This window comes from Myxocyprinus asiaticus, chromosome 45 (genome assembly GCF_019703515.2).
Source record: "Myxocyprinus asiaticus isolate MX2 ecotype Aquarium Trade chromosome 45, UBuf_Myxa_2, whole genome shotgun sequence".
In the NCBI taxonomy this organism is placed as follows: Eukaryota; Metazoa; Chordata; class Actinopteri; order Cypriniformes; family Catostomidae; genus Myxocyprinus; species Myxocyprinus asiaticus.
The window spans coordinates 704,776-730,414 of record NC_059388.1 but is presented as its reverse complement, the minus strand read 5'-3'; the positions used below and the strand labels follow the sequence as shown (position 1 = coordinate 730,414).

Genomic DNA, 25,639 nt, shown 5'->3' with positions numbered 1-25,639 from the left:
TCAATATCCATCAAAACCATTCCTCCTCCTCCTACTGGTCCAATCGGTGTGTTTTAAGCTATTCTTGGGGGCTTTTGTTCCATAAAAAAAATCTAAAATACATTTCTTCAACCTCTGTGCCACACATTTCTGCATTGGAATCACTGCTAAAAACATACCACATCTTTGCCAACATCAACGTATTTACTACTAATACCTTTCCTTTCAAATTGAAATCCCTTTGTTTCCAAAAAGTCGTCTTTCCATCGCTCCCACAACCTCCTCCCACATCAAATCATGTGTTTGTTTTTCATGTTTTCCAATTTGTATCCCTACAATTTTCACATTCTCTACTTCATTCAAATTAAAATGGCTTTTAATATTCTGTATTTCCCCTAATTCTCATAAAAACAGGCTTCTCAATATTTACTTTTGCTCCTGTTCCTCTAATTTCCATTGCTTTTCCCACACTTTCTTCATTTCAATTTTATTGATTCCATATATCATATAACAAAAAAGAAACAAAAAAAATAACAGAATATTTGGAATCACATTATATAATTTACAGCCCTTCCCCCTGAGCATTAACCCCAAAGCCAAAGCTTCAGATTTTGACCAATTGACTCTGTATCCCGAGAACTTAGAAAAGGAATTAATCATTCTATGGACGCAAGGCATAGATCTAATGGGGTCAGAGACGAATAATAAAATATCATCTGCGTAAAGCAAAAGCTTATGCACCATACCTCCCACCACTCCTGGAAAATCATCTTCCCTTCTTATCGTGGTTGCTAATGGTTCCAGAGCAAGACAGACCAATAATGGGGAAAGAGGGCAACCCTGCTGAGTGCCCCTATTCAGAGTAAAATAATCTGAAATTAATCCATTTGTTTGTACCGCCACTACCGGATGTCTATAAATTAACAATCCATCCAATAAAAGTATTCCCGAACCTGTATATTTCCAAAATCTTAAAAAGATAATCCCATTGGAGGACAAGTGACGCCATGCGAGAAGCAGACGTGTGAGTGACTAGCTCTGCGCATTTTGTTAGTTTTTAATTATTTTCATGTATAATCCGGTGAGATTCGAGACACCCAGTTACATATTTGCTCTTTGATGTAAACATGGCAAAGAAGTCAAAATCCTCAGACTCTGGAGACATTAAAAGACACTTATGTGTTCAAGCTGAGCCTCTGACGGCACTGCGAGCAGGGGACTCGATTTGGGAAGCACGTTTGGAGATGAAATCCAGCGTCAACTGTCCAACATCTCGGTGATGCTGACGAAGGTTGTTGCTGACATGGAGGATCTCGCTGTAATACGTCGATCGATTACGGTGATGGAAACAAGATTCTCTGAGTTGGTCACAAGAATCGCAGATGTTGAGAAACGAATCGATGTCTAAAACAGACTTGGAACATATTTTGGAAAAACTTGAATATTTCGAAAATATGAACCGAAGGAATAACATATGAATTTTTGGAATTCCTGAGCATGAAGAGGGCAGAGATATGGTGAAATTCCTGGACGAGCTCTTTCCGAGTCTGCTCGACTTAACAGGCCATAAGCTGGAAATCGAGCGAGCTCACAGAGTCCCGGATCGCAGATCTGCTGAGGGAGACAGGCCCTGATCAATTCTGGCCAAATTTCTGAGATCATCCTATAAAGATCTCGTGTTGCACCAGGCGAGGAGCAAAGGAAAGCTTTCTTGGAAGAACCATAATATTTTCTTCCCGGACTTTGCGAGTTCAACAAGAGAGAAACGCGATCTGTTCAAGGAATGTAAGAAACTCTTACATCAATGGAAGATCGCTTTTGCACTGATGTTTCCGGCCAAACTGAGAATAGACACCAGGGACGGCAGCAAAGTATTTACATGTCCCAATCAGGCACTCTCCTTTATAAATACATTGGAGTAAGTCATTTGATGTTTCTTATATTAGTGGACTGACTCACTGTTCAGTGACTCGATTGTCTGAGGCTGGGCACCATTTTTGTTATATTTTGTTTCGTTTTGCGTTGGCTCCGCCTAGCGGCTGTAGTTTGTTTTGTGGCATGACTCCTTCAAGAAACTTTTGCATTGACGGAAGATCGCTTTTACACAGAATTTCCCGGCCAGATTGAGAATGGATATTATGGATGACCGCAAAATATACACATGCTAAGTAAACATCTACAATTCAAATTTCTCAAACAGTTAAAGATAAAATAGGAAGCGTCATTAGTGTTTTAGGAGAAATTCAGGGGCAACGGTTGATTTTGGCTAATATTTACGCACCTAACGCTGATGATCAAGGCTTTTCTATAGATCTTGAAGGGATGTTGCTAGCCGCTGGCACCCCTCATGAAATAATATTGGGAGGAGACTTTAACCTGTTGATGGATTCAGTCCTTGATCATAGTGAAACAAAAGTGAGTATGCCCCCTAGAGCAACATTGACACTTCACAGGATGTGTAAAAATCTTGGTCTTGCAGATATTTGGAGACTTTTGAACCCATCTGGTAGGGACTGTACATTTTTTTCACCAGTCCATAAGATTTATTCTAGAATAGATTTTTTTTGATATCTAAGTCCCTCATTTCATCTTTTGTTGACTGCTCAATTGGAAATATCTTGGAAAGATCACACCCTGGTGAGTTTAGAGGTGTTGCCACTTACGGAGAAAAAGAAATCATATAGTTGGTGCCTTAATGTATCCCTTTTGCAAAATCCTGATTTCTAACAAATGTTAAAGACTGAAATCAATGTTTATATGGAGACCAACTGGTCCTCAGTATCCTCTGTGGCATGGCTTGGGAGGCACTTAAAGCGGTTCTTAGGGGTCGGATCATACAGTATGCCTCATTCATTAAAAAATCCAAAGCACAAGAACTCGTGGAGTTGGAAGGAAATATTAAAAGTGCTGAGGCAAAGCTGAAGTGCCAAATGTTATCTGATGGCCTCAGAGAATTGACCCGATTGAAATATAGATATAATACTATTTTGTCACGGAAAGTGGAGTTTTCGTTATCCAGGGCAAGACAGTCATACTTTGAGTTGGGTGACAAAGCAGGAAAACTTTTGGCTATCATTCCCTCAGTGAAATCTGCTTGTGGTGAAATATTTACCTCGGCTGTTGATATTAATAATGCCTTTAAAGAGTTCTATCTTGATCTCTATGGTTCCACATCTTCATCCACTGATGAAGATATTAGGAACTTTGTGGAACCATTAGATCTCCCTAAACTGATGACTGAGCAAAAAAATTCTCTTGATTCTGAGATAACCTTGGAGGAACTTGATGAGGTAATTAAGTCCCTGCCTACAGGCAAGGCTTCGGGGCCTGATGGCTTTGCCGCTGAGTTTTTCAAATCTTATGCTACAGAACTGGCTCCACTTTTGTTAGAAGTTTATACTGATTCATTAAAGAATGGAAGTTATGACATCACTTATACATATAGATCAGGTGGGGTTTATTCGAGGCCGTAGTTCTTCTGATAATATTAGGTGTCTCATCAATGATCAATCTCTGGTTGCTGCCATCTCTCTTGACGCCGAAAAGGCGTTTGATATGGTTATATGGGATTATTTTTTTAAGATTTTGGAAAGGTATGGGTTCGGGAATACATTTATTGGTTGGATTAAGTTACTTTATAGACACCCTGTAGCAGCGGTGCAAACAAATGCGTTAATTTCAGATTATTTTTCTCTGGATAGGGGCACCTGGCAGGGTTGCCCTCTTTCCCCATTATTGTTCTGTCTTGCCCTGGAACCATTAGCAGCCGCGATAAGAAAGGAGGATGATTTTCCAGGGGTGACGGCGGGAGGTGTAGCGCATAAGCTTCTGCTTTACGCAGATGATATTTTATTATTTGTCTCCGACCCCACTAGATCCATGCCTTGCCTCCACAGAATTATTAACTCCTTTTCCAAATTCTCAGGATACAAAGTCAATTGGTCTAAATCCGAAGATTTGGCTTTGACAGCGTACTGTCCATTAACGGCCTTCCAGCCGGGTGCCTTCCAATGGCCCAAACAGGGAATTAATTATTTGGGAATTTTATTCCCAGCAAATTTGTCTGATTTAGTCAGAGTTAATTTTGATCCCTTAATAAAAAGGACAGATGGGCTTCATTACACTTATCGATGATTGGGAAGGTTAATGTTATTAAAATGAATTGCATTCCAAAATTCAACTACCTGCTACAATCTCTCCCTGTAGATGTCCCCCTCTCTTATTTCAAGCAATTTGATAGCATAGTGAAGTCCTTCATTTGGAATGGAATCGTCCCAGGTTAAATTTCAGTAAGTTACATAGGCCGATTGACAAAGGTGGGTTAGGCCTACCCAAGATTTTATTTTATTATTATGCATTCAGTCTTAGACATTTGGTTCATTGGTCGCTTCCACCTGAGAGAGCTCCTCCCTGGTTTTGTATTGAAAAGGAAGTTCTTGCCCCTATCTCGCCACTGCAAAGCCTTTCGATTAAACTAGCTGGAGAGGTTAAGTCGCACCCCGTTATTTTGCATTTGCACTCGATATGGACAAAAGTGTCCAGAGTGTTTAATTCTGATATTTATTTAAATGTAGCCTCGAGCATATGGCTGAACCCTAAACTATGTATTAATAAGTCCCCTTTCTGTTGGTCAGATTGGATTGTGAGGGGGGCTAATACACTTGGTGACCTGTATGAGGGTGGAGTATTGAGACCTTTTGAAAATTTGATTCAACATTTTGGGATTCACAGATCTCAATTTTCTAAGTAGTTACAGCTGCGCCACCTGCTCTGCTCTGTTTTTGGGAGTAGCATACACCCCCCTAGAGCAGCAGATACTCTGGAAGTGGTGATTGCTGCTTTTGGGAAGAGTCATGAGGCATCAGTGTATTACTCCATGTTAATTCATAGTCTGGGGGACGGAGCTTTAAATTCTCTTAAAAGATTATGGGAGAAAGATTTAAACTTGGTATTGGAGAAGGGAGTGTGGGCAAGGATTCTAAAAAACATCAAGTCTGCATCTAGAGATGCAAGGGTTCGCCTTATGCAATTTAAGATTTTACATAGATTTTATTGGACCCCCTCTAGATTGTATAGGCTTGGTCTTAAGGACATATCCATTTGCTGGCGATACTATACTGAAGATGGAGACACCATCCATGTTTTTTGGGGGTGCCTTAAGATCCAAGAATTTTGGCTGAAGGTGCAAAGTTTTGTGTGTGATGTGTTGGGCACTCAGGTCTCGTTCTGCCCCAGACTCTGTATTTTAGGAGATAGGGAGGTCATGGATTTGGAAGATAAGTACATGAAGGACTGGGTTTTGACCAGTGTGATGATTGGTAGGCAGGTTATTTTGAGGAGTTGGAAGTCGAATGGAGCACCCTCGTTCCCGGAGTGGTGCGCGGAGATGGGGAGGGTGGCTGCCTTTGAGGGGGGGTCGAGCATTAGGATGGGGGTTAGGGAAACTTACAGTAAGAAATGGGGCAATTATTTAGCATTTTTGAGGGAATCTCGAGGTGGGGTGGTGGAGGGAGTAATTTAGAGTTTAGTTTTTGTTTATTTATTTATTTTTTATTATTATACTTGATTATTGTTTGTTGTTTTAGTTTTCTGTGTGTGTGTCTATATTCTATTGACCACAGGGGTGTTCGTGGGGGGGTCAGGGTGGGTTGAGAGTTTGGTAGGGGGAGAGGATATAGTGGGGGTTTAATGTTTAAAGTGTTTGATTCATTATATAGATGTTGTTGTATTTTTTGTGTTAATTTATAAATCAATAAAAAATTTAATAACAAAAAGAACTCCCTAAATTGACGACTGAGCAAAAATATTATCTTGATTCTGAGATAACCTTGGAGGAACTTGAAGAGGTAATTAAGGCCTTATCTACAGGCAAGGCTCCGGAGCCAGATGGTTTTACCGCTGAATTTTTTAGATCTTATGCTACAGAATTGGCTCCACTTTTGTTAGAAGTTTATATGGAATCATTAAAGAATGGTAAGCTTCTGGCAACCATGACACAAGCCCGGATCAGACTGATTCTTAAAAAAGACAAAGATCCAAGCGAGTGTAAGAGTTACCCTCCAATTTCCCTGATTCAGCTAGATGTTAAAATTTTGTCAAAAATTTTGGCTAACCGGTTATGTAAAGTTATGACATCTCTTATACATATAGATCAGGTGGGGTTTATTCGGGGCTGTAGCTCTTCTGATAACATTAGGCGTTTCATCAATATCATGTGGTCAGTGGTGAATGATCAGACTCCGGTCACTGCCATCTCACTTGACGCCGAAAAGGCGTTTGAAATGGTAGAATGGGATTATCTTTTTAAGATTTTGGAAATGTATGGGTTCGGGAGTGCATTTATTGGTTGGATTAAGTTACTTTATAGACAACCTGTAGCAGCAGAACAAACAAATGGATTAATTTCAGATTATTTTACTCTGGATAGGGGCACTCGGCAGGGTTGCCCTCTTTCCCCATTATTGTTCTGTCTTGCCCTGGAACCATTAGCAGCCGCGATAAGAAAGGAGGATGATTTTCCAGGGGTGATGGTGGGAGGTGTGGCACATTAGCTTCTGCTTTACGCAGATGATATTTTATTATTTGTCTCCGACCCCACTAGATCTATGCCTTGCCTCCACAGAATTGTTAATTCCTTCTCCAAGCTCTCAGGATACAAAGTCAATTTGTCTAAATCCGAAGCTTTGGCTCTGACAGCATACTGCCTGGTAATGGCTTTTCAGCCGGGCGCCTTCCAGTGGCGCAAACAGGGCATTAAGTATTTGGGTATTTTATTCCCAGAAAATATGTGTGATTTAATTAGTTAATTTTGACCCGTTAATAAAAAGGTTTTCGAGCGATGTGGACAGGTGGGCTTCATTACATTTATCTATGATTGGGAAGGTTAATGTTATTAAAATGAATTGTATTCCAAAATTCAACTACCTGCTACTGTCACTCCTTATAGATGTCCCCCTCTCTTATTTCTAGCAATTTGATAGCATAGTGAATTCCTTCATTTGGAATGGGAAATGTCCCAGATTACATTTCAGTAAGCTGCATAGGCCGACTGATAAAGGTGGGCTAGGCCTAACCAAGATTTTGTTTTATTATTATGCATTCTGTCTAAGACATTTGGCTCATTGGTCACTTCCACCTGAGAGAGCCCCTCCCTGGTTTTTTTATTGAACAGGAAGTTCTTGCCCCTATTTTGCCATTGCAAAGCCTTTCTATCAAACTAATCGGAGAAGTTAAGTTACACCTCGTTATCTCGCATTTATACTCAGTATGGACAAAAGTGTCCAGTGTGTTTAATTTGGACATTTATTTAAATGTTGCCTCGAGCTTATGGCTGAACCCCAAATGATGTATTAATAAGTCCCCTTTCTGCTGGTCAGAGTGGATTGTGAGGGGGGTTGCTACACTCGGTGATCTATATGAGAGTGGAGTGTTGAGATCCTTTGAAAATTTGGTTCAACATTTTGAGATTCCCAGATCTCAGTTCTTTAGATATTTACAGCTGCGCCACCTGCTCTGTACTATATTTGGGAGTAGCACACACCCCCCTAAAGCAGCAGATACTCTGGGAGTGGTGATTACTGCTTTTGGAAAAGGTCGTGAGGCATCAGTGTATTACTCCCTGCTAATTCAGAGTCTATTGGAGGAGGGAGTGTGGGCTAGGATTCTAAAAAACATAAAGTCTGCATCTATAGATGCAAGGGTGCACCTTATGCAATTCAAGATTTTACATCGATTTTATTGGACCCCCTCTAGATTGTATAGGCTTGGTCTTAATGACACGCCCACCTGCTGGTGATGCCAGTCAGAGGATGGAGACATAACCCATGCCTTTTGGGGGTGTGTTAAAATCCAGGAGTTTTGGTTGAAGGTTCAGAGTCTTATGTGTGTTGTATTGGGCACTCGGCTTTCATTTTGCCCCAGAGACTCTGTATTTTGGGTGATGGGGCAGTCATCAACGTTGAGAATAGACACATAAAGAGTTGGGTTCTAACTAGCGTCATGATCGCCAGACAGATTATTTTAAGGGGTTGGAGGTCGGCTGGAGCGCCCTCTTTCATGAGTGGTGCTCGAAGATGGGGAGGGTGGCGGCCTTTGAAGAAGAAAATTTAATTTGTTTATGGAGAAAAGGGGCAGATACCTGACATTGCTGGACGTGTAATTATTATTATTATTATTATTTTATCTTTTTTTTGTGTGTGTGTCTATAATCATGTCTATATACTCTTATGTGACCACAGGGATGTTTGTTGGGGGTCAGGGCAGGGCAGGGTTTGGGATTGGGATGGGGAGGGGTGTTTGTGGGGTTTAAATGTTGATTCCATATAAATATATATATATATATATATATATATATATATATATATATATATATATATATATATATATATATATAATGTTTTGTTTTGCTGTTGTATATATGTTTTGTAGGAATCAATAAAAAAATGTAATTACAAAAAAAAAAAAAAAGAAAAAGAAAAAGAAAAACAGTTATAAAAAATCTTTATATTTAACTCCTTCTCTTTACCATTTAAAAGCACTTCCATTTAGCTTTCTCCTTTTCTTTTTGGTCTATTGTTTCTACCCACTCTTTTGGTATTGCTTGCTTTATTTTGAGAAAAGTAACATATCTCAGTTTCAACTGAAGACAGCTGAAACAATGAATAACCATATAAATATGAATAAATACGTTTTTATTTATTTCATTTTATATTTCTAATATAAATTACAAATGAATGTATTTTATTAGATAATAATGTCCCGGAAATGACATTGTTCCTGGAAATGGTTGCTATTATTATAGGATTAATGTGGGAAGAGGAGATAAGACCAGACCAGAGTGGTGGTGTGTTCTAATTCTGTATCTGTTTTAAAAACACTTTCTACCCGGCAGTCATCAAGGAAAGATCTGATGAATTAAATATTTGGCAAATACATAGGAAAGGAGTGGAAGTAGGATTCTGTTGGGTACGAGTGCATGTAAGGGGATATCTAGTAACGAAGTGGCAGATGAGCTACCTAAAAATGCTTTAAAAAGGAAATAAGTGGATGTTAGCGTTCCTTTGGGTAAAGGTGATATTAAATCTATTATAAGGAAAAATATTGATAAAGAATGGCAAGAGGTTTGGAATAATGATTGTAAGGGTAGCCATTTATATAAGATCAAAAAACAAAACAAAAAAAATGGTAGATTTGTGGAAGAAATAGGAAAGAAGAGGTTATAATAACTAGGTTAAGACTTGGGCATTCAGGTTTGAATTCATCACTGTATATAACTGGAGTACATGGAAATGGTTTATGTGAGTATTGTGGAGTAAAAGAAACAGTTGAGCATGTAATATTTGAATGTAGTAGGTATGAAGAGGAGAGAAGAAAGTTAATATTATATTTAAATAAAAAAGGTCGAAAAGATAAGGATTTGGAATTTTTATTGGGTTGGGAGTATAATAGGGTACAGGATTTTGATGCAGTACTTAAATACTACAGGTCTGAATAAAATAATTGAATATACATTAGATTAAGGATGCTATTCCACACTTTTAAGATCATGAGGGGTTGAGGATGGAGGAGCTGAACATGCAGCACCATCTGAATCATGGGGTCTTGATTAAACTAGAGTGGGAACGAAGCATCTATTTTTATTATTTATTTAAGGGAGTTGTGTACGAAAGCAGGGAGAGAAGGAAAACGAAAGAATGGAAGGTTAAAGGAAAAGATGAACTAAATGAATCATGATTGCATTACAGTTCAGTAGGTGGCGATATGCACATAGACTGCGAACCGCCAAAAGAAGAAGAAGAAGAAGAAGAAGAAGAAGAAGACATTGTTCCTCTAACACGGATGTGAGGAGCCGTTGCTATGGGCTCCTTTATGCTGTTGTCATGATTATTATCTAAATAAACAAATTTCTGATTGACAGTATGAATTGATCACTGATAGCTGAGACTGTAAGTACAAATATAACCTTTATCGTGAATGTTTATTGATCCAGAGAGTTATGAGTGAATATCATCAATATGGAGTATGATGCATAACGTGACTATGTACTTTATATTTTTGAATTCATTTTAAATGGTCCTGCAGTGTAACAAATCAAATAAAGTCATCAGTATGAGCTTATACTGGAACCAAACACGTGGAACGTCTTAATCATGTTATGAAAAAAGAATTTGTTTATATAAAATGTACATGAGCAAATACAATTGTTTCAATTATTCAAAAATATATAGTTACTAAAAATAGACATACTGTTCTTCTTTCAGTGCTGAATTTCTGTTTTTCAGGCTGTAGTTTGTGATGGCTAGTAAAGTCAAGTGGGTGACTGACATTGAGAAATCTGTGCTCATCAATAACTTTGAGAAGAGAGGATGGATTCAAGTGACGGACAGCGACGACTGGAACTTCTACTGGTACGACGTCATGTCATTATCTGTCAGTCTTGTTCTGGTCAGTTTGGTTGTGCCAAATTGTGAATATAGTCACGGCTAATGGGGTTACTCCACTTCACATCGTGCCTAACAACGCCCTTCAGCTGTGACTATGTTCACAATATAGCACCGCCTCTCATGCCTTATAGCTTAAATATACAGCCTAAATATCAGAGACTGATATTGATACACATCAACCTGTTACAGAAAAAAACGAAATACCCACCCTCCCCACATCAACATAGTTTTATAATATGGTACCTAATAATCATGCATCTTTTTCACAGATACAGACAGATATTTTTCTGGAAATTGCATTCAAAATCCACTTTGATGGGACTAGTGCACTCTCAGTTTGTATGTGTATGACATTACAATTAATTTTCCTTCGCAGTAGGTACTTTTTATACTTATTACAAGGCTCTCTGTAGTGCTTGATTCTGATTGGTCAATAGCGGCAAACAGCAGTTCAATATTTCTGAATAACGACTGTTGTTCATAGCAACACTGTGTAATTGACAGCTCTTGTACGCTCTCTACAAGTAAGCTAATAAAACAATTTCAGCTGAAATCAGTGTTTTATGTTCATGTTTATTTAGGTAAGTAATAAACAGAATGATGTACAGTCAGCTGGTCATTATCGTAAAATAAACAAGTGGACCCTGATCACCATTTTTTTGCTATTAATGACCAGCTGACTGTGTACAATTTTTGGATTCAGTCTTTAAGAATCTTTAGGGAGTCACTATATGATTTTTTTCCTGCTCGGTATTTCAGTGTAGATATCAGGTGGTGATATAATTTTATTTTCAGGATGAGCATCCAGACCATCAGGAATGTCTTTAGTGTGGATACAGGATACCGACTGTCAGATGATCAGATGGTGAATCACTTCCCCAACCACCATGAGCTGACCAGAAAAGATCTGATGATCAAGAACATCAAACGCTACAGGAAAGAGCTGGAGAAAGAGAACAGTCCCTTAGCAGAAAAAGATGAACATGGGAAATACATTTACCTGGGTAAATCTCTGCCCTTTACTGTCACTTTTGTGGTCAGTCATTTTCTAAAGCAATGCTTCTCAACTGGAGGGTCGTAAACCCAAAAATGATAAAATAATAAAATACAAAATGTGCATAGTTAAGGTTAGGGATGTGCAAAACTACATATTTTCATAATCAAGTAGCTGGTTGGTTGTGTGAGCGACTAGTTGAATAATCGGTCTTGAGGAATAAGAAAAACTAGTTGACTTCAGTCATTTGCACGATGAATCGACCATTGTGACCCAACCCTAGTTAGGATAACACAATAAATAGACTTATCAACACTTCCCATATCTTTTATTGTTGATGTCAAGGCTGTGCATCTAACCAAACTCTTCTGTCATTTGGTAGAGTCTTGTTAAATTAAGGTGATGCTAACATGGACAGGTTGTGTGGAAGGCAGGGATTAAACTGGGCTGGACCGATCCAGAACGGCACACCGTTATCAAAAAAAAAAAAAAAGAAAAGAAAAAGAAATGGTCTGTTTCTTCGTCACTTGATTCCATTTTCTGCATGTTCCAGTCAATATTTGTTCCCATTACGTCTTGATTTAGCGAGTGTACTTGTTCAAAAACACCTATAAAGTATAAAGCATTATGTAGTAGTTGGTGGCAGACCCTCGTCTGAGTCCAATTATTGGACTGTCTTATAACTTAATTTAGTCCAAAAAATCATAGTAAATAGCACACCTGAGGTCATGCTGTCATTAAAAAAATTAGGACATATAAATACAAAGAAATTGAAATTACCCAAATTATCTTGTTGAAAAGTTTACATCCCCTTGGTTCTTAATATCGTGTGTTGCCTCCTTGAGCATCAATGACTGTTTGTATCTTTCGTGATGGTTGTGAGTTCTTGGTTTGTCTTGGCCAGTGAAGCTTCATGAAGAAAAGACTTCAGGTCCTGTAAGTTCTTTGGTTTTCTTTCATGTTCTGCACTTTTGAGTTCTTCCCTACAGTAGTGATGTTCAGATCCAGCTTTGCCACTCAAGAAAGTTAAGGGACAACCATCACAAATTGCAGTAAACAGTCATGGAGGCAACGTACTCTATTAAAAACCATGGGTGTGTTAACTTATGAGCACATCTGTAAACTCGGTTTCTCTCTGCTCTTATTTTGACATGTGAACAGATTTTGTGCCGGTGACATTCATGTTGCCGGCTGATTATAATCTGTTTGTGGAAGAGTTCCGGAAGAGTCCGTCCAGCACATGGATCATGAAGCCGTGCGGTAAGGCGCAGGGCAAAGGCATCTTCCTCATCAACAAACTCTCGCAGATCAAGAAGTGGTCTCGGGATAGCCGCACATCTACGTAAGCTGAAGTGAAATGTCCATTTTCTCCCAAACAGATGAGGTTTTTAAAGTTAATGTTCTATCGAGTTTTAAATCCGCAAAACCGACCTTCCTACCTTAAACCCAAACCCAACCGAGGAAATGTGAGATGAAAAACACAATGTAGTTGGTTATTGTGCTGCAAATGTTCAAACAGGGTTTCTGCGGGTCCTTAAAAAGTCTTACATTTACTTTTGAAAATGTAAGACCATAAAAAGTCTTATATATCTTAAATAAATTACAAGAAGTCTAACATTTCGTTTGATGAGGTCTTAAATTGTGGGGCGTGAATAGAGGAGACGCTTAAATCATCTCTCTCTCTCTCGTGCATCCGTCATTTAGCAGCTGATGCTTGAGTTTAGTGTGAGTGTGTGCAGGGAAGCGCATTTTTACTGAATTTTATGATGTTACACATGTATAAACCTTCAGAAACCCGTTAATCAGAAATGCAAATGGCGTTATTTTGTGTCTCTGTAAGCGAGCGATGCGCTAACACTATCACTTATCGTTTTTAGTCGACAAAGCTGTCAACGTTACAATTATGTTATATAATTAAATGATTGCATTTTTTTTTATTATTATTGCAAAAGTGGTCTTAAATTTGTCTTTTATTTGGCCTTAAAAAGTCTTACATTTCTTTCCTTCGAACCTGCAGAAACCCTGTCAAATGAGTTGTGCGCTACAGTAAAAGTGTTTAGATGTCACAAGATCCGTTGTGTGAGAAACAGAGCAAAAAAAAAAGTGTAATAACTGTCTTTTTACTTGTGATTTGTGTGAAAGTGAATAAAAGTTAGTGTTTTTTTACTGCCACCATACGTACAACGAGCCACATAAAAATCACTTTGTAAAGATGTAGTATTTTAATGTGATTCTATAAGAAATATTTTTTGAATAGACAGTGTATCAGATTTAGCTTCAGCTTGATCAGAATTGGTGAAACCATCATAAAGGCATACTCTTTCTACTCTTTCTTTACTTTTGACTAGTAGTAATAGTAAAGTCATTTAAAGTCTCAAGTAACTTCATGAGTTGGGTGGGAATATGGTGTAATTACAGGGATTTTGGAGGGTAACCACTGCAACAGCTGAGCGTTTTTTCATTTGTATTTTCTCATGGCACATTGACAAAACATGAGTGGTGTCATTTTTATTTATGCTATAATATACATATCAGTGTTTATCACAATAAAAAAATAATAGCTTGCCTTTGATTAATTGCAATTTGAGTGGCAAAATTCAATTTGGGTTTTGTGTGATGAACTTCTACAGTGTGCTGGATGTAATTTTTTCTTTTGAGATAAATAACATAATAATCTTTTGAAATTAAATGATAAATGATTGTCCACACTGTAATGTCTGAAAATGTTGTTTATCAGGTTTGTTGCAGCGAACAGTGGGAAGGAGGCTTACGTCATCTCGTTATATATTGATAATCCTCTGTTAATTGGTGGGAAGAAGTTTGATTTGCGCCTGTATGTGCTGGTCACCACTTACAGACCTCTCAAATGTTACATGTGAGTAAATTAATATCAATATTTATCTGTGCTATTGACTATAATTGTATTTTCAATAAACAATATTCCTGGTTTTTCAGGTATAAACTTGGATTTTGCCGCTTTTGCACAGTCAAATACACCCCCAGCACAAGTGAGCTTGACAACATGTTCGTCCATCTGACGAATGTTGCGATCCAGAAGCACGGAGTGAGTGATTCAGTTACAAGACGTGTCTTTTGCATTTATAAAGCTAAAGTGTGTGATTTCACAACCAGAATATTGTTTTATCATTTCAAACCCAACTGACTTCTTTTTCTAATATGTTTTGCTCAAAAGATGTGCCTGTGCTATCCTTCTTTACAATAAATGACACTTGTTTTCATGTTTTGTTATCAAATACTATAACGTTCAGACAGATTTTAAGCGTGTCTTAAGTCTCCAAATACTGTTTGCGTCCACTGCATGTTGTATATATGTTGTGAATGATCTATTACAGGATGATTATAATCATGTTCACGGTGGGAAGTGGACAGTCAGTAACTTGCGTCTGTATCTGGAGAGCACAAGAGGACGTGATGTCACCAATCACCTTTTTGATCAGATCCACTGGATTATCGTCCAGTCTCTGAAAGCTGTAGCTGTAAGTGAACATCTCTCTAGTGCAAGTGCAGTTCACTTCACATCAGTGTTTATAAAGGGGTTAATGACTAATAAGTCATTTACAAATGCACTATAAATCATAGATATATTGTTGTTGTATTGTTGTGTACTGGAAGCTCCTGTCACCAAGACAAATTCCTTGTGTGTGTAAGCATACTTGGCAGTAAAGCTCATTCTGATTCTGATAACAACCTGCATAAAAGGGTGACATTCATGCAGAACTTGGCAATTAGTAAACCATTTAACCTCACATGTTATAAATGATCAATAACACTTATTCAATATTAAAGGTGCTATATGTAAGATTGACAACAAGCGTTTGAAATGGGTACTGCAGTCCAAGTTCAAAATATTGGAGAGTTGTCTGTCCCGCTCCAGACTTGAAGCTCATGAGGGTTGCCAGAATGAGGACACGCAACAGGAACGAGCAAAACTGAAAATGTCTCCAATATTTATCCTTGATTTACAACGCCTCTGGTCACGATGGTTTTTAGATGGATGGCGAGGCCTTTTAGGTCGGGTGGAATCTGTTATCTCTGATCCAGTTCGTTTGCTGGCTTCCATGGCTGCAGCACGCAGTGATTTTTGCAGGCAAACTTGTTCAAATCTGGCAACTCAGTGGTGTCGAAATACTATTGTGAGTGGGCAATGGGCGGGATCACATAGGCCAAAACATAAACAGAAATTCCGGCCCAGAATGGAAACTTCAGAAGTAGAATATACTGGCTGTAGCACTGTTATCGTAGAAGACAGTATTTCAACTTAGCATGTTTCCTAATTCTCTAATGACATATGGTCATTTTATGATTTAGTACAGCAAAAATATTACATAGAGCACCTTTAATAACCTATGGAAATGTGCCTTAACAGCACTCAGAGTAGCACCATTCTTTTGACATCAAAGTGACAAGGAAAGTGACAACAAAACTAAGTCAGGACATTACAGTAATGAATATAAACACAAAGCGGACTGTAGCAAAATTACATAATCACTCGTTTTGAAGGAATATTCCAGGTTCAATACAAGTTGAGCTCAATTGACAGCATTTGTGGCATAATGTAGATTACCACAATTATTAATTAAAAAAAGCACAAATCTGTGTTCCAGTGAGACACTTACAATGGAAGTCAATGGGGTCAATCTGTAAACATTAAAATACTCACTGTTTCAAAAGTATAGACACAGACATAAACAATATGTGTGTTAACATGATTTTACTATCATAAAATCACTTACTAACCATATCTGTGGAAAATTAGAGACAAATTTGCAACTTCATTGACATGGTGACATAATGCCATAAACCCTAAAACAACCATAAAATAACGATGTAAACAACTTTTCAGCACATGCTTTAACAGAACACATGCTTTTTTTTTGTGTAATTAACATTTTTATTAAATCATACATGAGCAATGAAATGCAAACATATATATATATATATATAAAATCAACATTTCAACCCCACAGTTGAAAATACCTATAAAACTGAGGTCTGGGGATCCCAAAATGTTGAACCAAGTTTTCAAATGATCTCAACACTCCACTCTCATATAGGTCACCGAGTGTAGCAACCCCCCCTCACAATCCACTCTGGCCAGCAGAAAGGGACTTATTAATACATTATTTTGGGTTCAGACATATGCTCGAGGCAACATTTAAATAAATGTCCGAATTAAACAATCTGGATACTTTAGTCCATACCGAGTGTAAATGCGAAATAACGGGGTGTAACTTAACTTTTCCGATTAGTTTGATAGAGATGCTTTGCAATGGCGAAATAGGGTCAAGAACTGCCTGTTCAATAACAAACCAGGGAGGGGCTCTCTCAGGTGGAAGTGACCAATGAGCCAAATGTCTGAGACCGAATGCATAATAATAAAACAAAATCTTGGGTAGGCCTAGCCCAGCTTTGTCAATCGGTCTATGTAACTTATTATAATGCAATCTGGGTCGTTTACCATTCCAAATGAAGGACTTCGCTATGCTATCAAATTCCTTGAAATAAGAGAGGGCGACATCTACAGGGAGAGATTGTAGCAGGTAGTTGAATTTTGGAATACAATTCATTTTAATAACATTAACCTTCCCAATTATCGATAAATGTAATGAAGCCCACCTGCCCACATCGCTCGAAAACCTTTTTATTAAAGGGTCAAAACTAACACTAACTAAATCACACAAATTTGCTGGGAATAAAATCCCCAAATACTTAATGCCCTGTTTGGGCCACTGGAAGGCGCCCGGCTGAAAAGCCGTTACCGGGCAGTATGCTGTCAGAACCAGAGCTTCAGATTTAGCCCAATTAACTTTGTATCCTGAGAACTTGGAAAAGGAATTAATAATTCTGTGGAGGCAAGGCATAGATCTAGTAGGTTCAGAGACAAATAATAAAATATCATCTGCGTAAAGCAGACGTTTATGCGCCACACCTCCCGCCACCACCCCTGGAAAATCATCCTCCTTTCTTATCGCGGCTGCTAATGGTTCCAGGGCAAGACGGAACAATAATGGGGAAAGAGGGCAACCCTGCCGAGTGCCCCTATTCAAAGTAAAATAATCTGAAATTAATCCATTTGTTTGAACCGCAGCTAAAGGAACTTAATCCAACCAATAAAAGTATTCCCGAACCCATACATTTCCAAAATCTTAAAAAAATAATCCCATTCTACCATATCAAACACCTTTTCAGCATCAAGTGAGATGGCAGTAGGTAGGGACTTAATTACCTCGTCAGTTTGAGTGAGTTTTTTTGCTCAGTCGTCAATTTAGGGAGATCTAATGGTTCCACAAAGTTCCTAATATCTTCATCAGTAGACGAAGATGTGGAACTATAAATATCAAGATAGAATTCTTTAAAGGCACTATTAATATCAATGGCTGAGGTAAAAATTTCACCACCAGCAGATTTCACTGAGGGAATGGTAGAAAAAGACTCTCTCTGCTTTATAAATCTAGCCAAAAGCTTCCCTGCTTTGTCCCCCGACTCAAAGTATGACTGTCTTGCCCTGAATAACCAAAACTCAACTTTCCACGACAAAATAGTATTATATCTATATTTCAATCGGGTCAATTCTCTGAGGCCATCAGCCGACATTCGGTGCTTCAGCTCTGCCTCTGCACTTTTAATATTCTCTTCCAACTCCACAAGTTCTCGTGCTTTGGATTTTTTGGTGAATGAGGCATACTGTATGATCCTGCCCCTAAGAACCGCCTTAAGTGCCTCCCAAGCCACGCCCACAGAGCATACTGAGGACCAGTTGGTCTCCATATAAACACTGATTTCAGGCTTTAACATTTGTTGGAAATCAGGATTTTGCAAAAGGGATACATTAAAGCGCCAACTATATGATTTCTTTTTCTCTGTATATGGCAACACCTCTAAACTCACCTGGGCATGATCTGAGACTAAGATATTTCCAATTGAACAATCAACAACAGATGAAATGAGGGATTTGTGTATATATATATATATATATATATATATATAAAAAATTTATTCTAGAATAAATCTTATGGACTGATGAAAACAATGTATAGTCCCTACCAGATGGGTTCAAAAGTCTCCAAATATCTGTAAGACCAAGATTTTTACACATCCTGTGAAGCGTCAATGTTGCTCTAGGGGGCTTACACACTTTTGTTTCACTATGATCAAGGACTGAGTCCATCAAAAGATTAAAGTCTCCTCCCAATATTATATCATGAGGGGTGCCAGCGGCTTGCAACATCCCTTCAAGATCTATAAAAAAGCCATGATCATCAGCGTTAGGTGCATAAATATTAGCCAAAATCAACCTTTGCCCTTGAATTTCAGCTAAAACAATAATTACTCTTCCTAATTTATCTTTAATCTGTTTGAGACATTTGAATTGTAGATGTTTATTTACCAGTATAATGACTCCCTTGCTCTTACTTGAGCCAACACTAAAGAAAACATGTCCACCCCATATCTTCCCAAATTTTTCAGCTTCCTGCGGGGAGAGATGTGTTTCTTGAAGAAACACTATATCATATTTCTTACGTTTAAGAAAAGTAATAACCTTCATTCTTTTTATGGGGAGCCCCAACCCATTTACATTCCATGTGGAGAGAGATAGTACACTCATATTAACATTTGACATTTTGATATAGTAGAAAAAATAAATTGTGTGTCAAAAACAAAATTATACAGACCACATTCCCCATTAGTGAAGCAATCAACCCCCGAACATCCCCCCGAACAAAACAAACAAAAAAAAGAAAAACGTGCGCATTAACCTCGCACACGACAGCACCAACCGGCGACAATCCCTCTAAACTCAAAAGGTCCATGAACGCCCACGAGCCCCCACGACAACTTTGCCATCGGATTGCTCAATTTTGCCTCACAAATTTGTGAAGCAAAATTACATAACAGAAAATACTTTGTAAAATAAACCCAGCAAATAGGAAGAATGAACACAAAGAACATGTAGATTCATTCACAGAACTGTCTCAAAGGTGTGATCTTCCACAAAACAAATTCCAGCTGATATAAAACCGTTCAGATTCCTCAGACAGACAAACGAATGTTCAGTGAGCCGGCTGTTATGAGTTCAGTGGATGACGTAATCATTATAATGTCCCGTAAAAATACTCAAAACAAACTACAGCCAGCAGGAGGAATAAGCACGAAGAACGAACAGATTAATCCACAGCTGTTCCAATGAGTGTTATTCAATAGAACAAGCTCCAGCCGCTAGGTGGAACCAATACAAAAAGAAACAACACCGGCATTCCGGTTCCCCGGATGATCGAGTCAGTTCACTCAGAGGCTGCATAAAAGTCTATACCATGACTTACATAATCCGTCGGCTTCATAAAAAACATCCTTTGTGTGAGCAGCATGTAGATATTTTGCGGTCATCCGTAGTGTCCACTCTCAAACTGGCCGGGAACTTCCATTCAACATTTCTTTAAGGAAAAATGTTATTCACAAAACAAGCTTCGGCCGCTAGGCGGAGCCAACACAAAAAGAAAAAAGAAACCAAAATGTCGCCCAGCTTCCTCAAGAGTAAGTACAGTGAGTCAGGCCCACTCACATGAGAAACATCCAATGGTTTACTCAGTCATTGATTCAATAAAATACATTGCCTGATTTGGACATGTAAATACTTTGCGACTGTTTTTCGTTTCTATTCTCAGTTTGGCCGGGAACATCAGAGCAAACGAGATCTTCCGTTGATGTAAGAGTTTCTTACATTCCTTGAACCGATCGCGTTTCTCTCTTGTCGAACTCGCAAAGTCCGGGAACAAGAAAATATTATGGTTCTTCCAAGAAAGCTTCCCTTTACTCCTCGCCTGGCACAACACAAGATCTTTATCGGATGATCTCAGAAATTTGGCCAGGATCAATCGGGGCCTATCTCCCTCAGCAGATCTGTGAGCTGGGACTCTGTGAGCTCGCTCGATTTCCAGCTTGTGGCCTGTTATGTCGAGCAGACTCGGGAAGAGCTCGTCTAGGAATTTCACCATATCTCTGCCCTCCTCATGCTCAGGAATTCCAACAATTCGAACGTTATTCCTGCGGTTTCTATTCTCAAGATCTTCAAGCTTTTCAAGGAGATGTTCCAAATCAACTTTGGTCACGGGCAGATTAGCGGTTAATTCCCTCTCTGAAGATTCCAAAAAATCTATTCGTTTTTCAACATCAGTCACTCTTGTAGCTAACTCGGAGAATTTTATTTCCATCGCCGTAATCGATCGACGTATTACAGCGAGATCCTCCAAGTCAGCAAGAATCTTTGTCAACATCACCGACATGTTGGACAACTGACGCTGGATTCCTTCTCCTTCTGCGCCATCCAAATCGAGTCCCCGGTCTGTAGGCCTGTCGGGGCTTTCATACTGAACACGTAAGTGTCTTTTAATGTCTCCAGAGCCCGAGGATTTTGACTTCTTTGCCATGTTTTGCATCAATGAGCAAATGTGTAACTTGGTGTATCAAAATTCACCAGATTATAACATGAAAATAATAAAAAATTTAGCAAAGTGCGCAGAGCTCGTCGCTCACACGTCTGCCTCTTGCATGGCGTCGCGTGACCTCGAATGTAAGTGCTTTATAAAATTATACACTTCACATTTCTGCCTTTAAATCCTCAAAAAAATTGACTTCCATTGTAAGTCCTCACTGTAATCTCGATTTTGCCTTTTTTTTTTAAAGGAGCGACAATCGATTGAGCTTAACTTGTATTCAACCCTCAACAGTCCTTTAATCTCACAATAACAGTGAATTTTTACTGCACTGTGACATAAATCATGAATTAGGGCAGTTATGTTTTTGATTAATAATATAAGTATGAGGGGGGCCTGGGTAGCTCAGCGAGTATTGACGCTGACTATCACCCCTGGAGTCACGAGTTCGAATCCAGGGTGTGTTGAGTGACTCCAGCCAGGTTTCCTAAGCAACCAAATTGGCCCGGTTGCTAGGGAGGGTAGAGACACATGGGGTAACCTACTTGTGGTCACGATTAGTGGTTCTCGCTCTCAATGGGGCGCGTGGTAAGTTTTGCGTGGATCGCTGAGAGTAGCATGAGCCTACACATGCTGTGAGTCTTCACTGTGTCATGCACAACGAGTCACGTGATAAGATGCACGGATTGACGGTCTCAGAAGCGGAGGCAACTGAGACTTGTCCTCCGAAACCCGGATTGAGGTGAGTAACCGCGCCTTCACGAGGACCTAGTAAGTAGTGGGAATTCCAAATTGGGAGAAAAGGGGATAAAAAATAAATAAATAATATAAGTATGAATAAGTGTATTTATTAAGCATTTATAACGTACAAGTTAAAATGCTTACTATTTGGCAAGCGTTGCATTAAAGTTGCCCTTTTTATTCATGTTGTTATAACTAGAGGTCAGCCAATAAATCGGATTTACCGATTAATCATAGCTGATAGTTGCGTTCTTTAACTATCGGCTAAAAGAAAAAATCAACACCAATAGTCTGATAATTTTATTTTATTTCTACCTCTTTTTCTCTCTCCCTTTCTTGTACATCATTCATAGACTTCATTAGACAATAAAAAAATACAAATATCGTCAGTAGTGATGAAGCATACAGTCACTATTTGGTTTTGTAAGATTGAACTACAAACACACTTGACCTGTAATATCTTTATTAATATTTTCATTCATGTCAGATGGCTTTGAAGAATATTCCATGTGGAAGAAATGTATTGAAGTATCGCCACTGAAAGTGATACTTACTAAAGTTCAGCACTATTTTACATTGAGTGGAAAGTTGTCATTCATATTATACATTTTAAAATGATCGGACAATTTATCAGCTATCGACCTGTTTTCCCACCTTAGTAATCAGTATCGGCAAAATCCTCTAGTTATAACTGCTTATCAATGTGAAATAATGCATTTGTGAATGACTTATTAGTCATCAGTGAATCCCTTTACAAATCCTTAATAAAGGAATTTTAATGTAAAGTGTTGCCAAAAGAAAAGTCATTTCAGAGGCAGAGCAAGTTATTACATTTTGATAAAAGATTATGAAGACAAACATTGTTGTTCTTGATGAATCATTCATAGTAAGACCAGAAACATTGTGTCAATTTAGATGTTATATTGAATTTAAAGTTGTCTATTTCTTTTATAATGTATTTTTACTTTCTCATCTTTTATCTCTTTTTACTGTAGCCTGTCATGAACAATGACAAACACTGCTTTGAGTGTTATGGTTATGACATTATTATTGATGACAAACTCAAACCATGGCTTATCGAGGTGAGTGTCATATGCTTTTTCTTAAACTTTACACCGATGAGCCACAACATTAAATCCACCTGCCTAATATTGTGTAGGACCCCTCGTGCCACCAAAACAGCACCAGCCCGCATCTCAGAACAGCATTCAGAGATGATATTCTTCTCACCACAATTGTACAGAGTGGTTATCTGAGTTACCGTAGACTTTGTCAGTTTGAACCAGTCTGGCCATTCTCTGTGGACCTCTCTCATCAACAAGGCGTTTTAATCCACAGAACTGCCGCTCATTGGATGTTTTTTTGTTTTTGGCACCATTTGGAGTAAACTCTAGAGACTGTTGTGTGTGAAAATCCCTGGAGATCAGCAGTTACAGAAATACTCAAACCAGCCAATCTGGCACCAACAATCATCCATGCGATTATCTAATCAGCCAATCGTGTGGCAGCAGTGCAGTGCATAAAATCATGCAGATACAGGTCAGGAGCTTTAGTTAATGTTCACATCAACCATCAGAATGGGGAAAAATGTGATCTCAGTGATTTGGAGCGTGGCATGATTGTTGGATTGTTGAATACTCTTCTGAGATGCGGGTTGGTGCTGTTTTGGCGGCACAAGGGGGACCTACACAATATTAGGCAGGTGCTTTTAATGTTGTGGCTGATCAGTGTATATTTTCTATCAAGCGAAACCACAATTACACCCTCATTACTTCACTGACTGAATTCTGACATGTTGGTACATGAGAGGATTCATAGGCAGCAACCCTTGACAAACTGCATGTGTGTTTATTTCAGGTGAACGCGTCACCGTCGCTCACGTCCAGCACTGCTAATGACCGCATCCTGAAATACAACCTCATCAATGACACGCTGAATATTGTCACACCAAACGCTGAAATCCCAGACTGCCGCTGGAACCGCAGTCTGCCCAAAGAAGCTCTGGGACACTACGAAGTCCTGTAAGTGATTGCGCTCTCAAATCAGTATTCTCACTATTTTAGGAGTCGCACTAATGCTGCGTTTACATCCTGACGAAATAACTGTAATCACGAGATGACAATTCAGAGATTCTACTCTGATCTGTTCACATGCTCGGACTGAAAAATTATTTGTTTCTATGGAAATGTTCAGAACGCAAAAAAGGATGATGTCTTTTTTAATATCATGAATGTGTATTTCTGTGAGTATTAGCATAATTTTTTTTAACTAGCAAAAATATAATTGTTAATATACAGTTTATAATTCATATCCTGCACATGATTAAACGTTGAAACAGCTTGCAAAACAACTTGTAATTAAGAGTTCAACGAAGTCGTGAACCGTTTTTACGAGTCGGAATCTCCTAATCACAGTGAATCCGACATGACGTGAATGCACCATAATAACAGTAAAATTTCATTTTTTTAAAGATTGCGGAGGATTGTTTTCTTTCGAATAACATGCACTGTGTGTAATCACATGTAAGAAAGTAAATAGTCCATTTTGATGTCATTTTGACTTTCCATAGTTAAAAATAAGCAATGTTAAAAAAGTTTAAAAAAATGATCCATTTAAATAAAAGCAATTTCATAAATATCCATGTACATTTGAGTCACTCTGAAATCTCTCATAGTTACGATGAGGAGCAGGCAATGAGTGACAGCGCTGAGCGGGACCTCAGGAGTCGCTCTGGTCAGTCTTTGGGGTCCAAGGGCACGAGATCAAGCAGCGTTCGACCTTTCCCAGCCACCTGGAAGTGATGTCACCTTTTTAAACTCCGCCTTCAGTTTGGACTCACGACTGAGGAGGATTGAGAGACTTGCATGATACGACCAGAGACACAAACCCTTTTACGCATGAGACATTAACATGCACTTCTGACAACAGGAATATCTGAACAAGAGGATTATACTACTTTTGACTTGTATTTATTTGGTGAAAACTTTTTTCCAGAGTGACTAACAGGTATATATTTTATCAGTGTGTGTTCCCATGTTGTACTTGTTGAGTTACAGGAACTACACACGCACAAAAAAAGTCAAAAGAAAAGATGGTGCAATACACTGGACTACAGATTTTCTTTATTTAAAAATAATCATTTTATATATGTACGTTTGTCTATATCACTGAAGGAATGTGTAGCTTTGTATAAGTTGTAACTGCTATTTCACACAGATACAATAAATGATCCATCATGTTCTTTTGTATGCTTTGAGATATGTTTAGTAACAGCAGAAAAGGAAACTTATGTAGTGTCACAAAATGTCCCTGTTGTATTTCAACTGAAGGATGAGATCTCTTAGTGTTTCGAGTAATGTGTGTGTGTGTGTGTGCAGTTTGACTAGATCAGTGGTGAAGGATGAGCTCATGTGGAGGGTAACCACGAGTGTAATTCAGGACAGGAAAGAGAAGCACCTATAATAGCACATATATGAACACTTCACTGTTGTAGTGTCTTACACACATGACGAGTTTCTGCAGCTGCATTTACACAAACAATAATCAGTTAATCTTTTGATTTACTAGAGCATTAGACTGAATAAAGATTCATATGTGTAGATATCTGCAATGTGCCTTTTGGAAACTTTTCTAGCCAGACATGTCCAAACTTTTACATCCACACAGCTGCAATGATGCATATAAAGTTGATGTTATGGTATTTAATGTTCATAATGTTTGACATATATAGAATAATATTATTCATATGCTTTAAATATATGGTTTTGAATGTCATAAAGTGCATATATAATGATATAGACCATATAATAGGCTACATGTAGCAAATCAAATCACTTTATTGTCACACAGCCATATACACAAGTGCAATGGTGTGTGAAATTCTTGGGTGCAGTTCCGATCAACATAGCAGTCGTGACAGTGATGAGACATATACCAATTTACAATAACATCAAATTAACACAACACAATTTAAACATCTGTTATACACATAATTACACTCAACAATATACAAATAATAACATACACTGTAC

General features: G+C 38.4%; 1 protein-coding gene across 2 annotated transcripts; it reads left to right on the top strand.

The window, feature by feature from the left end:
- The first annotated feature begins 8,857 nt into the window (after positions 1–8,857).
- ttll1 (tubulin tyrosine ligase-like family, member 1) lies at positions 8,858–24,846 on the top strand. 2 transcript variants are annotated; one of them, XM_051688763.1, is made up of 10 exons: positions 8,858–9,042; positions 10,260–10,385; positions 11,217–11,425; positions 12,577–12,757; positions 14,153–14,290; positions 14,371–14,479; positions 14,769–14,912; positions 22,604–22,690; positions 23,466–23,629; positions 24,283–24,846. In XM_051688763.1, exons 2-10 carry the CDS (start codon positions 10,273–10,275, stop codon positions 24,407–24,409), a joined length of 1,272 nt encoding a protein of 423 aa, XP_051544723.1. In that variant the 5' UTR covers positions 8,858–9,042; positions 10,260–10,272; the 3' UTR covers positions 24,410–24,846. The 2 variants fall into 2 exon arrangements, with proteins under 2 accessions (XP_051544723.1, XP_051544722.1); XM_051688762.1 differs by having other exon boundaries at positions 8,858–9,923.
- Positions 24,847–25,639: the final 793 nt, after the last annotated feature.

What these genes read in the sequence shown, in the direction of transcription:
- ttll1 (XM_051688763.1), top strand. Translation starts at nt 10,273, where the DNA reads ATGGCTAGTAAAGTCAAGTGGGTGACTGACATTGAGAAATCTGTGCTC. An exon ending in TGGGAAATACATTTACCTGG is followed by an intron (nt 11,426 to 12,576) that starts GTAAATCTCTGC and finishes ACATGTGAACAG; the next exon opens with ATTTTGTGCCGGTGACATTC. An exon ending in AGACCTCTCAAATGTTACAT is followed by an intron (nt 14,291 to 14,370) that starts GTGAGTAAATTA and finishes CTGGTTTTTCAG; the next exon opens with GTATAAACTTGGATTTTGCC.